This window comes from Monodon monoceros, unplaced genomic scaffold (genome assembly GCF_005190385.1).
Source record: "Monodon monoceros isolate NGI ecotype Baffin Bay Population unplaced genomic scaffold, NGI_Narwhal_1 Super_Scaffold_11, whole genome shotgun sequence".
NCBI lineage: Eukaryota > Metazoa > Chordata > Mammalia > Artiodactyla > Monodontidae > Monodon > Monodon monoceros.
Window position 1 is genome coordinate 133,078,232 of NW_021703767.1, and position 12,271 is coordinate 133,090,502.

Sequence of the window (12,271 nt, forward strand, 5' to 3'; positions counted from 1 at the left end):
TTATCCATTTTGGTGGGTAACTACTAATAACCTTAACACTTCTACAAGCAGAGAGTCCTTTTTTATGTCTAACTTCACGGATTTTTTCCCCCTTGACCTCAGCATCATATGACGAGTGCTTAGCCAAGCTAGATGGACAAGTCCTGAGTAGGCCATATTTTGCCAGGAATATAAAAACTATATCTGGCAGATTCTGTTCAAGGTCCAAAGTTCAAGTTTTCAGGCCTGGCCATGCAGATCATGTCAGACTTAACGTGTGAGCTTCTCACCTGATTTGAAATGGTCCGGATAACAAACTGTTGGACACCACTGAAATGTATCAGGGAATTTGTTGCAATAAAAACACTCAAAACGAATCATCCCCAAATTCCGGCAACCAGGATACCAGACCCATCAGTAAGGGGAGGCGTGGGGGGGGGGGTAGTCTAGGTTCCCAGGGGTATTACATCTCACTTTGAATGACATTGTATGAACATATGTCCCATCTCTCTCTAGAATTAGAGCTAATAAATCCCTTCATGTGGATATATAGAGCAGACTTTGGAAATATTAACCTATTATTACCAGAATGACATTGCTCTAAATTTGAATGCAGAAAACACAGCCAAAACCTTGCTCATCTCACAACGCAAGTGTAGCAAAAATTAATCTCATGGAACTGTTGTCTGATGTCTGGCCAGCAAGAGAGGCTGACTTGATCTAATGTTTCAGTTAACATGGGGATAACGAAATCAACACCACAGTGTGATCTAAATGACGTCATGCTATTATCACTTTACCTGTTTAAAAACAAAAATGGTGTCCCACCCCTGCCTCGGCTTCCCCAACATGGTGGCAATCGGCTAAACTGGGACTATAGGACTACATTTTGCAGAATTCCCTTCTCTGTATGGTCCTGGGTGAGCATCGACCGCCAGAGAAATTTTGTGCAAGATTTGGAAATGAGGGAATTCCCTGGTGGTCCAGTGGTTAGGACTCGGTGCTCTCACTGCCAGGGCTCGGGTTCAATCCCTGGTCGGGGAACTAAGATCCCGCAAGCTGCACAGCCAAAAAAAAAAAAAAAACATTGGAAATGAGAAGGAAAGCAGCAGACATATTTTTATGTTCGGAAGGTTGGAGCAGGGCAGCAGGTCAGTGGGTGCTCACACACACTGTTGCCATCTCTGCCTTGTTCTGCGCCAACTACTTATGCAGTTCCCTGGGGAAGGGTGCCAGCCTCCTACAGACATCACCCACTGAGTCAAGGTTGGCAGTGGGGAGAGACAGATGTAGCTCCAGTTTGTATTTTCTTTTGTTCACACCAAGTTTGGCTGACGTGTAGCTACTTTAGTCTCAAGACCAGACGCAGAGATAACAGCCTTGATGCCTCCTTCTCGCTCGCACAACCACATAAAGCCTAACCCTCAGACAAATCCCTCGTCCTCTACTGCTCGTGGCTCTTTTGCTTTTCTGGGTTGACCCCCGACACATCATGGCTGAGTTCCGTGCTGTCTTAACCTTTAAATTCAGGCAAGTTCCTCAGACCATAAGTCTTGGGTCATTTCTGATAGAGCAAAAAATAAGTACGATTAAACTATTTTTTATTGAGCTCTTACTATGGGCAAACACTGTGCTCACTGCTTTACGTGTATTATTTCACTTAATCTCATTAAATGGTCCAAAGCCCCCACCCTCGCCAGTTCACTCTTTCATCATCACCAGTTGGTAGTTCAGAGATACCTGCTGGCTACAGTAATAGTTCAGGTTCTGCCATTTGGGATAGTAGACTGGGACCCAATGCCCTCTGGGGTGTCCCTGGGTGCCCTGTCCTGCCCTCATGGAAAGAGCCTAGAACACAGGTGGTGCCCATTAAGAGTCTGTTTCCCCTCTTCCGCACCCTCAGTCTTGGCGTTAATCTTTGCCCAAACGTACAGGAAAGAGCTCAATTCCCCTCTAAAAATGAAGTCTGGCCCCAAATCTTTGCCTAGTGACTGGGTCCTGCTTGCCAGTCTCAGTCCCAAGTGTTGACCCCCTGAAGGAGTGCCTGGGCTCTGTGCCACATACTGAGATGCCCCACCCCTTACTAGACATTCACCTCTATTTGGGAGTCACTTCGTATGGAACCCCTTGCCCCATCAAATACCCCTCGTTTGCCAGGACCAAGGTGGCTGCCTTCCTTGGATATCCCTCCCCCATTTTAAGAATTTTGTGAGCTAGTATTTTTAACTGTGATTTCTTTTTTATATGTCCTTTTTTAAAATATATAAATTATTTTATTTGTTTATTTATTTTTGGCCACGTTGGGTCTTCGTTGCTGCATGTGAGCTTTCTCTAGTTGTGGTGAGCGGGGGCTACTCTCGGTTGTGGTGTGCAGGCTTCTCATTGCGATGGCTTCTCCTGTTGCCGAGAACAGGCTCTAGGCACACGGGTTTCAGTAGCTGCAGCATGTGGGCTCAGTAGTTGTGGCTCCCGGGCTCTAGAGTGCAGGCTCAGTAGTTGTGGTGCACGGGCTTAGTTGATCCGCGGCATGTGGGATCTTCCTGGATCAGGGCTCGAACCCGTGTCCCCTGCATTGGCAGGTGTATTCTTAACCACTGCGCCACCAGGGAAGTCCCTTTCATGTGTCCTTTGTTTTAAACTCTTAAGAAGGAATAATTTGTAAAATGGTTTCCCAATGTAGTATGTAATCAGGAGCAATTTGCTTTGTAGGAAGTAGGGAATGGAGTTAAAGCAATCCTAATTACTTACACATGCAGAAGCTGTCACTTCTGTAAGGTGTGTAATTAGCAGCCAGAGTGTGTTCTGGGAAAATGTGATTGTTTAAGCAGGGGGCGCAGCTAGGGGGCTACCCAGATTGGGGCTCTCCCACTGGGGTCATTAGCCCAGCTTGAGCTCTGCGGTCACTTGTTAAGGCTGATTGTATGTCTGGACACAAAGCAAGTGGCCGACTGAGCCCACTCCTGTTTCACGTGCAAACAAGGTGTGACCATTGAAAAAACCGGATCCTTCTTACTTTGTGATTATGAATTTTCTTTTCCAGCTGCGTCTACTGGTTCTCAGCTTGGTCTTCACGTTAGAATCACAAGGGAGACTGTACTATTCCTGACGTTCAAGCTGCACCTAGACCAAATAAATCAGCCTCTCTTGGGCAGCACGGCTTTTAAAAGCTCCTCAGGTGGTTCTAGTGCATTGCCAGGTTCGAACGCCGGTGCTCAACCCGTGCTTCTCAAACGTTAGCTGCATCAGAACCACCTGGAGGGCTTGTCAAAACCCAAGCCCAGAGAGATTCAGTACGTGTGGGCAAAGGGTGTCCAATACTTTGCACTTTTCGTATTTATTCTAATAATATTGTCAGTGCTCAAAACAATGAATTCCTTTCGGTATTAGAGTAGATAACTTTTTGTTTTTGCACGCATGACAGGCATTGTGCTAAATGTTTTAGTCATTAGCTAACGTAATCATTTTCACAAGGCTGCTTCATTCTCATCCTTCAGGTCTCGGAAAAGGTGCCAGACCTGAGAAGTCTTTCATCTATTCTTTAGAAAGGCACCTGTATCACATCACATGGTTTGTTTCCTCCTGGGCCCTAAACACAGCCTGTTCTCTTATTTCCTCTCTTCTAGTTGCAAGGAAGCTCCACGATGGCAGAAACCTACCTGTCTTCCTCACTTAGTGTCCACCATGTGGCAAGCACTCCACAGACCCTTGCTGAATGAAGGAATCCACAGGGCAACGCTGGGGAAAAGGTACTATTATGGTCTACATTTCACAGACCAGGACATAGAGATACAAAAAGAAACCTGTCCAAGATCACAGTGGAGGAACTGAGATTCAAACTGTGCCCTAACTAGAGCTGGGCTCTCAAAGCACTGTAAGAACTGATCATCAGTCTTAAATACCAGCCTTCCTTCCCAGCAATAAACTGAATTACTTACAGTCAACTGTATCTGCCTTTCTGCCGCTTACTTCAAAGCTATTTTTTTCCAACTAATAATAAAAATCCAGAACTGAAACCCATGTGGCCAAACAGTAGAAACAGTGGCAATTTCTTTCCTACTTAAAAACTGTACTGTCCATAACAGAAACCTTACAAAGTTCTAAAGCGGGTTAAAGATTTCTACCTCATATAAAAATCACATTATAACCTTTTAATACATAATGTTCGTATTTAGGGGAAAAAAAACTACATGAAAACAAATGGATGTAAATAATCTGGCTTTATTTAGCATGCCAATACAATTTATTCTGGTAATAAATTAATACGTACAGTTGTCAAAAATGTTGGGTGCTTTCCAATAAAAAGGTTTCTGACTGTGTACACTAAAGTATATGCAGAATCCTTTGACATGGCGTTACTGAAGAATGGAGTGTCTTTCTCTGTAATTCATCTTCAGCTCGTGTTTAGTTTAAAAAGGTTTCAATTACCATTCCAGCTCCTGCAAACTATGAAGCCTGAAATTATAGTACTGAGTTTAGAAATACCCTGATCCAGTCTCGTAATTGTACGGATGAGGAATCCACTGGTCTTGCCAAAGATTACCAAGGTAGCAAGAGACAGAGCCTGGATTACAACTCAGTCCTCAGAGGGTCTCTGAAATGTCTGTGAAGCTAAACAAGGCATATACACCACACTGACCTCGAGTCATATCTGTAAGACCCTGGTTTTACTTTCTGCTTAACACAGGATTAAATCCTGATGTGTTCTTTTGCAGTTAACAGATTTAGCAACTCAGCTGCTTTGGAATGAAATCATTCCCGTTATCACAGATTATCACCAATCGCCAGTGGCGCTGGCTTTTCTCCTGGGACGTTTGGACTTGGGCAACTTTTCTTCCTGCTCTTCTACGCTCACAGTGTGGCATCAAGGATGTCTGTTCTTGTTTGAAATTCATCATCAGTTACCAGTACCTACGAAACCATCAGATCTGAGCATGGGACAGTTCGTTTCTCTCTGTAGCTCATCCCCACCAGTCAGCACACACCCTGCTCTGTTCCCCTGAGCCGTCACTCGTTCCAAAGCAACTGTGGATTACTTCTGGGGTGTCAGTGTCCCAAACAGCGATGAGATTTCTCAACACATCAACATGCCGTATGCTTCACATAATGTACCAAGCAGTTCTGGCATACAGTTTTTGGTGATTTATGTCTCAGCCTAATGGCTTCACATAGCCATGCTGTTGGCAGGGGAAAAAAGGCCACTGGCCTGTTTTAATTTAAACCCCCAATGAGTATGCTGCACATTTACCAGTTAGTAATAAAATGCTCACATGCTGGCAAGCTATTTTACTAACTGCAGAAGCCATTTACAGAGCAACCCACCAGACATAGGTGAGTTTAACTTTATGTACACACAGCAGAGGTGTGTATATAAAGGGAATTTTGGCATTTCTGTGCAAGTGGTTCTATTTCTTGCTATTCTCAGGGCTGTAGCAAAGGAAGACTGATAGCCTATCTTTGTATGTTTCTTTTTCTCCAGGGCAAGAGTGAATGTTGCACCTTATAGAGGCTTATTAGATGTGCCCTCAGGGGCATATTTAATTGGAACAGGCATCTCATTCTTAAGTTCCTCCTCAGCAAATACAAGAGTTGCTGTCGAAGCTTTACCTTTTAGGACTAGTAACTCGATTTGGTGGTAATGCTGAAAGCAGGGCCGCTAGCCATGAAGACTTGACATTAACCCCTACCTAGAGTGAAATTTCCTTAGCCTTATCTAAAAACAAATACACGCACAAGAACCCAGATTCAGAAATGTTTCTTGGTCTGTAACCACTCAAGCAGTTAATTTACTAAAAGTAGGCATATTTTTCTCCTTTCCTCCGTTACCAATTTCACTTTCTTTGGCTGTTTTTCTTTTTATCTTGTCCTGATTTTCAAGGAACATGCAGAATATTGATAAGGAAATTCCATATTCTTTGACCATTTCACTTTTTGACTTTTCTTCTTACTCACAACCTTTTAACTCTGGACAAATTGTGAGCTCAGTATATTTTCTCTTTAACACCATGACCAGAACCCAGTGTATGAAGTATGATGGAAATGACATGCTTAACGGAACACAGACATCTGACTCATGGCCAGCTCTTGAAAACTGGCCTGGCCAACTGAAGGTACAGTCCCGACTGACTAAAGGCAACTGATTTCCTTCAGTTTAGAACAGCAGAGCTGATGTCAAACTACAAAGAAAGGGCTGATTTTAATAATCTTAATAACCAACTAAAAAATAAAATCTTTTTTAAAATTAAAGAATCCTAATGACTTTGAGGTAGATGAAGCTGTTGTCAGATAATGAAGTAATTATGTGTAAGATATAAAAATAACAAAATTGAGTGAAAGAAAGCACTGATTTGAAATTATCTTCTTTTAAGTTCGGATGGAAAATTAAGAGCCCATCCAATTCAAAGTTTTGGCACAAAATCCGGGTATGTCATGTGGTGGACTTGCTTCTTCAACTGGAGATGAACTTGGCAGCCGATGGAAAGAATCCACACTCTATGGAACACCAAACTACAAAATGACTGTGCCCATGAAGAAGCCAGTGACTTTGCATTTGATTTTTCCAATTTGGCTCATTCCCCAAAATTCAGGCTTTGGAATCCTAAAGTCTGCTTCAGCACTTAACTAGCTCTTTGTTGGTGGAAGGGGCCGGGACTGTCTCTCCACACATAAACTGATCCTAAGACAGAACAAGAAATTATATTAATCACGGAGTGTCTGTGTCACAGATGCATCAAAGATAAACTCATTTTGTTACAGAATCAATCCAGCTCTGCTAATCTAAGTTTTTCCTTTGCTCTATCACTTCATTCTTGTTCAATGAGTCAATGCCAGCACCAGAATCATAATCTTAAAAATGTATCAGTTTTTAGTCCTGAATTCATATTTAATGCATCTTATCTTATAAACAAACATGTCCCTCGTCACTACAGAGCACCCATTTCTCAGAAATCACATTTATAAAACAGACGTCACACCTTTTAAGTTTCTGTATTAATTACTATTTGCACTACTACTTCTCCACTTCAATATTTGGTCACTCAAATACCTGCCCTCTTCAAAGTAATTACTTTTTTCAACTAAAGGGATAGCTCTTTATGTTTCCCAACATAGATAATCTGCAAATTAGCTATTTTGTAAATGAAGTTCAATCTCTGATGATTTAGCCTGGCTTACACCAGCCAGCCCAAGAAACCTCTGCCTCCCAGGTTACCCCTCATCTCCTGCAGTCTGATCCCCATAAGGATCAGCCTGTATTCTGTCCCTATTGATCTCTGACTCCTGCCCAGCACCTGGAACCCTCCCACTGTGTTCTTCGGAGTTTATGGTCCACCACCAACACGATGCTCCATATTCTTTAAAATGGCCCTGTGCCTTCCTGCTCTAACACAAGGTTCTCAAGGGGTAGCGGGGAGGAGGTGTTGCTTTTGTCTCTGGGGATATTTGGCAATGTGTGGAGACATTCTGGGTTGACACACTGCGGGGTGCTACTGGCATCTAATGGGTAGAGGTCAGGGATGCTACTAAACAGCCTACAGTACGTGATCACCCGATTTAGAATTGCAATCTCTTCTCATACCAGCACTCCCGCTCACCCTTACCCTGTTTTCTTTTTGTTCCAGAACACATTTAAATGCAAGAATAAATCAGTAAACCTCTTAAGTGTCGTCTAAATTATAGCCTGCTTATGTCATGAGGTATGTGCCTTGTTCCCCCACCTTGCCTATACTCATTTTAGAGTTCATCCTTAAGAATATTAAGCTTTGTTATATGACAATTATATCAACAACAACAAAAACCAAAACCCAGAGAAAAGAATGTTAAGCTTCTTATGAAGTTAAGACTCCATTCAAAGTACTGACCAAAAGTTGGGGTGGGCATTTATTTTGTTTTCTATTGTCAATATCCGTGGGTGAAAACAGCAGGACAACTAAAGACTAAAATGAAAATTGTAAAATTGCAACTATGACTTACATCTCAAACAAGATAATGCAGAGTGCGATGTATAAGCCAGGTAAGAGATACTATACAAATGTTCCCTCAAAATAAGTCCAAGAGCTCTAAACAATTTTAATTGCTTATTAAATAAGGGAGGAATAAACTGTCAATTAAATAATCTTTATAATTATTTTCCTCTATTTAATAAGTAATCATAATATTCACTAGATACAGAACAGTTTTATTGCCTTCTCCAAAGCTAAAACAGTTAATCAATTTGAGCTTTTAAAATTTTAATTTACTATACAGCTGCTTATTAATGGTTTTAAAAATTTGTTTTAAAAAACATAGCATTTACCTAGCACAAGATTAGAAAACATTCTGCACCTACCTATCACAGGCAGACTATTCTAGGTGCCTGCAACCCTCCCCCACCTTTTAAAATCTGACTCCTTACTTTGTCATAAATCACTTTTATAATGAGAGAGCAGCTAGGGCACGTTGCCACGTCTTCCCCATTCTCCAAATCTTCCTATAACAAAATCGAACACCGCACGGTCAGCAAAGTCTTCTCTTGGCGATCTCCTTCTCCCAAACCCTCCCACCTCTGTGGGCAAGCTCCTTTGAGGCTGGCCTCCCCACAAGGCATGTGAGGACCAAAAGCATCTTCCAAGAGAAATGCCAGCCCCACTCTTCCCTGGAAGCGTCACTTGGGATAAACACCCAGGAGGGTGAGTCAAGGTTCAGTCGCCTCAAAACCCCTGGGAAGACAAAAACACATACCTTCCTCCAAAGGAGTATCCCAGGAAGTGGAAGCTTAAGTTGGGAAGGATGGCGCCATCCACACCCTCCCCTCCCCGCTCCGGCCCGACTAAAGGCCAGAACCAAATGCCGCCGACAGCGCGGAGTATCAAATTTGGGGGAATTCAGAAACGGATAAAAAAGGGCGTGGATAACTATGAGCCGCGTGGATCGGCGGCAGGAACTCGGCAGAGCGAAAGCGCGCCTGCTCCGAGGAGTCGCCGGGCGGGTCCCCGAGTTACCTTGGTGATGCAGAAGTTATCTCCACACGGGCAGGGGTAGAAGTACGTCTCCGAGTCCTCGTCATATTGGAAGTCCTCGATCTCCACCTCGTCGTGAAACACCGCCATCGTTACTGGGGCGAGCAGACGTCTATCACCTCCGCCCGTCCGACCCAGGCCGGGGCCGGTCCAACTTCTAGGGCGCCGGCCCAGCCGGACGTCGTCGCCGTGCACCTGCGCAGGAATGACCGCTTCCGGCTCAGAGACAATGACGCAACTCAGGGTTTGAGGTCAAATGGGTGACCGGGTAGCGGTCACCATGGAGATGGAGGAGCTAGGGGGCGGAGACACGGGCGGACGGAGGTGGCTGCTCCGGGAGGTCGCGCCCCGCCCCGCCCATCGGACGGCAGCGACCAATAATATGTGAGGTTCGCTCGCGCGGCTGCTGCGTCACGTGGCGGAACACCGGAAGCTCTCCGGCGCCGGGGGCGGAGCTTGTCCCTACTCTGGGAACTGAGTCCCAGAGGTGGCGGCGGCTTGGAGGTTCTTTATTGAGGGGTTGGTTACCTGCCTCACGTCCGCGGGCCTTAGAAAGGCCTTAACCAGACCCCGCAGCGGGCGGCGGCCGGCCTAGGTAGCGTCGATCTTGCCCCTCGGCGACGCTGCGGAAAAGCGGGCGCGCTTTGTGAGTCTGAAGTGGCGGCGGGAACTGCTCGGACTCCGGAACGTCCCTCCCTGCCTCCCCGGTGACTGACGAAAAGCTCCCCTGGAATAGTGATTTCACCGAGTGACCGTGAGCTCTGGGCGACGCGTAGCTTGTAGTTCTGGCTGCACTCGGCTATTCAGGTACATCCCCGCCTCTTCCTCACCCTAGATTGTCTTCAAATGCCCTAAATTGTGTTGTCGGAAGGACCAAGCAAGATCTGTTACGCAGGTTGAGTTCTAGTCCTGTGTTTGCCAAGCATGTATTGATAATATTATATAACTACAATCAGGTGTTTCGCTAAGTATAGTTCTTCCATCAACCCTGGGACTTTAGATGTTATTCCATATTATTAATCTTTAAACTGAGATACAGAGAGTCACCTATCTTGACCGAAATCACACACCTAGGAAATGAAGAGCCTGTCTGTCCCCAAGCCTATGAACAAATTACTTAACTTGCGTGAACCACAGTTTCTTCTTTGTAAAAGAAATGGCATCAGCATGCAGAGTTACTACCATGAGGCCTTTGTATACCTTAATGGGAAATGCAAATAAAAAGTGATTTGTCTCGAAAGCAGTACTAGTGCCTGTCTTGGTAAAACGGGGTTTCATGGGAGTATTGCTCCATTACTAGGCATTTATTCAAATCTTGGTAGAGAAGGAATGCTGTGAGAAAACCACTATTTAGAAGCAGATCTGGGCTCAGAAGATGACCGTTGGGAACTAACTCTGGGGGCTGGACATTTACATTCTTTGGGGCTTATTTCCTCTTCTGACTGAAAGAGGGTTGGATTAGAGATGATTTACAAGATTCCTTTCAGATCCAACATTCTACTTTTGCCTGGAAATTACGAGTTTTACTTGGTTCAGCAATCACATATACGATATTCAGTTTATATTTATATAATATGCATAATATACACACGTACACATCCTTACGCTTATTTATGTACACGTACTCCGACGTTTGCATGAAGTTACCAATTTTGTGCACGCTGAAGTTCCACCTGGTTTAGCCCTTTTAAAGCTTGAAAACCTAAAGGCAGAGGAATCTTTGGGAGAAAATTTAGAAGTTATGTTAAAGGGATTAGTAGAAGATTATTTCAGAGGCTTCACCAACATTCTAGTTTGCCTAATTGGAGATCTACCCAGGAGTTAGGAAACATTTGCTAAACTTGTTGAGGGTTAACTGGGATGGTTCTGCTCTGAGCAAAGGAGAAAGCCCACATAGCTCAGAGCCCACATAGCTCAGAGCCCACATAGCTCAGAGGCTGCGCCCTGAATCTTTGCAGACACGGATACTTCCCAGGTAGCCTCTTGGAGAGAGGAGGACAGAGAGTCTCCATCCAGTGTTTATTCTGTAGTCCCAGTGATCATTTTGAGGTTGGGAACTTTCTTTAGTTCTTCAGTGCTTCTGAGCATAAGTACCTACAAAATAAAGGTGAGCCATTTTTGAATGTACAGGAATGGGTGCTGTCATATTTGGTTCATGGAACTATAAATTGGTAGACCTTTTAGAAAACAGTTTGGATCTATCAAAAACAATTTGCTGGGGAATCTTAAAATTGAGGTTTGTAATCCTAAAAGTTTCAGGAGTCGTTGGATAATCTTTCTTTATAATTTCCTTGTAATTTTCAAACTTTTCTTTGAGTATGTATTACCTCAAATGGAAAAAGAAAAATGAGTGAACCACTTATTAATGAACCACTTATTAATAGTAATTGACACTGTGTGCCAGGCCCTGTACCAAATGGTTTACATGCATCATGTCATTGAAACAGCCCAGTGAGGTATAGGTATCATTAATCCCATCTTCAACATTGGGAAACGTGAGCTTTAGGGGCTTAGGTTTAGGAGCTTACCAAAAGGGGCAAAGCTGGTTAAGTGACATTAAGCTATGGTGATCACTCAGACCTGTCTGACCCCAGAAACTAGGCTCTTAATTACCTTCAGTGCCATCTGTGATATGATGGTGCTTGAAGCAAAGCTGGATTAAACAAACAGCCCTGGCACTCTGTAGACTGCTGAGATTTTCTGCTAGAGCAGTGCAGGTTCCCTTGAGGCCTAGATTTGGGGGTCTCCTTGGCCTTCCATACCACTTTCAGCCTGCCGTCTGTTGCCATATCCCTTGTCTGGCCAGAGGTGGTTTCCCATATCATTCCGCCAGTTTGAGTTCATCCTGTGCTGAGGAAAGTAAAACTGTAGCCAATCCTGTGAGGCATTATTTTACGCCACCCAGCATTTTTTAATAAAACATCACAATGACTACTAAACTTTACATTTATTCCTAAAAGGGAATAGACATTTTATAATATAATGAAACATCTTTGGACTCTGAGAGCATGACAGAAGCAAGTTTACTAGTTGCTATACAGTCACTTGAGATCACAAATTTATGGTTTAAAAATATTTTTTTTTAATTGTAACACTGCTGATTTGGAAAATAACAGTGACAAAATTCTTAGCGTGAGATTGAATTTAGAACTAGATCATACTTACGTCATAGCAGCTGTTTTTTATGAGTGCTGTTGTAGATCAGGCTAAGGAGTTGTTTATTGGCAATATCAACCCACTGCCTCTCTAGATTGTTTGGCAGGGATAACGTGTTTGGGTTGATTTTTAGTGACACTCCT

General features: G+C 43.7%; 2 protein-coding genes across 5 annotated transcripts in view; one reads left to right on the forward strand and one right to left on the reverse strand.

The window, feature by feature from the left end:
• Positions 1-4,186: 4,186 nt before the first annotated feature.
• On the reverse strand, positions 4,187-9,153 carry DPH3 (diphthamide biosynthesis 3). Of its 2 annotated transcripts, XM_029215512.1 has the most exons (3): positions 8,955-9,153; positions 8,369-8,443; positions 4,187-6,652 (listed from the first exon to the last, which is right to left on the reverse strand). In XM_029215512.1, exons 1-3 carry the CDS (start codon positions 9,060-9,062, stop codon positions 6,587-6,589), a joined length of 249 nt encoding a protein of 82 aa, XP_029071345.1. In that variant the 5' UTR covers positions 9,063-9,153; the 3' UTR covers positions 4,187-6,586. The 2 variants fall into 2 exon arrangements, with proteins under 2 accessions (XP_029071345.1, XP_029071346.1); XM_029215513.1 differs by lacking the exon at positions 8,369-8,443.
• Positions 9,154-9,428: 275 nt separating this feature from the next.
• The window catches only part of OXNAD1 (oxidoreductase NAD binding domain containing 1), a 58,518-nt gene continuing 55,675 nt past the window's right edge, over positions 9,429-12,271 (forward strand). For all 3 annotated transcript variants that reach the window (XM_029214574.1, XM_029214575.1, XM_029214576.1), the window contains exon 1: positions 9,429-9,779. The gene's annotated coding sequence lies outside the window, so the exon portion shown is untranslated. The remainder of the gene's footprint in view (positions 9,780-12,271) is intronic.

Coding starts and splice junctions, on each gene's coding strand:
- DPH3 (XM_029215512.1), bottom strand. CDS start 9,062: ATGGCGGTGTTTCACGACGAGGTGGAGATCGAGGACTTCCAATATGAC. Junction 8,444..8,954: donor ATAACTTCTGCATCACCAAG/GTAACTCGGGGA, acceptor ATTTTGTTATAG/GAAGATTTGGAGAATGGGGA. Junction 6,653..8,368: donor TAAAAGTGATTTATGACAAA/GTAAGGAGTCAG, acceptor GTTCTGTCTTAG/GATCAGTTTATGTGTGGAGA.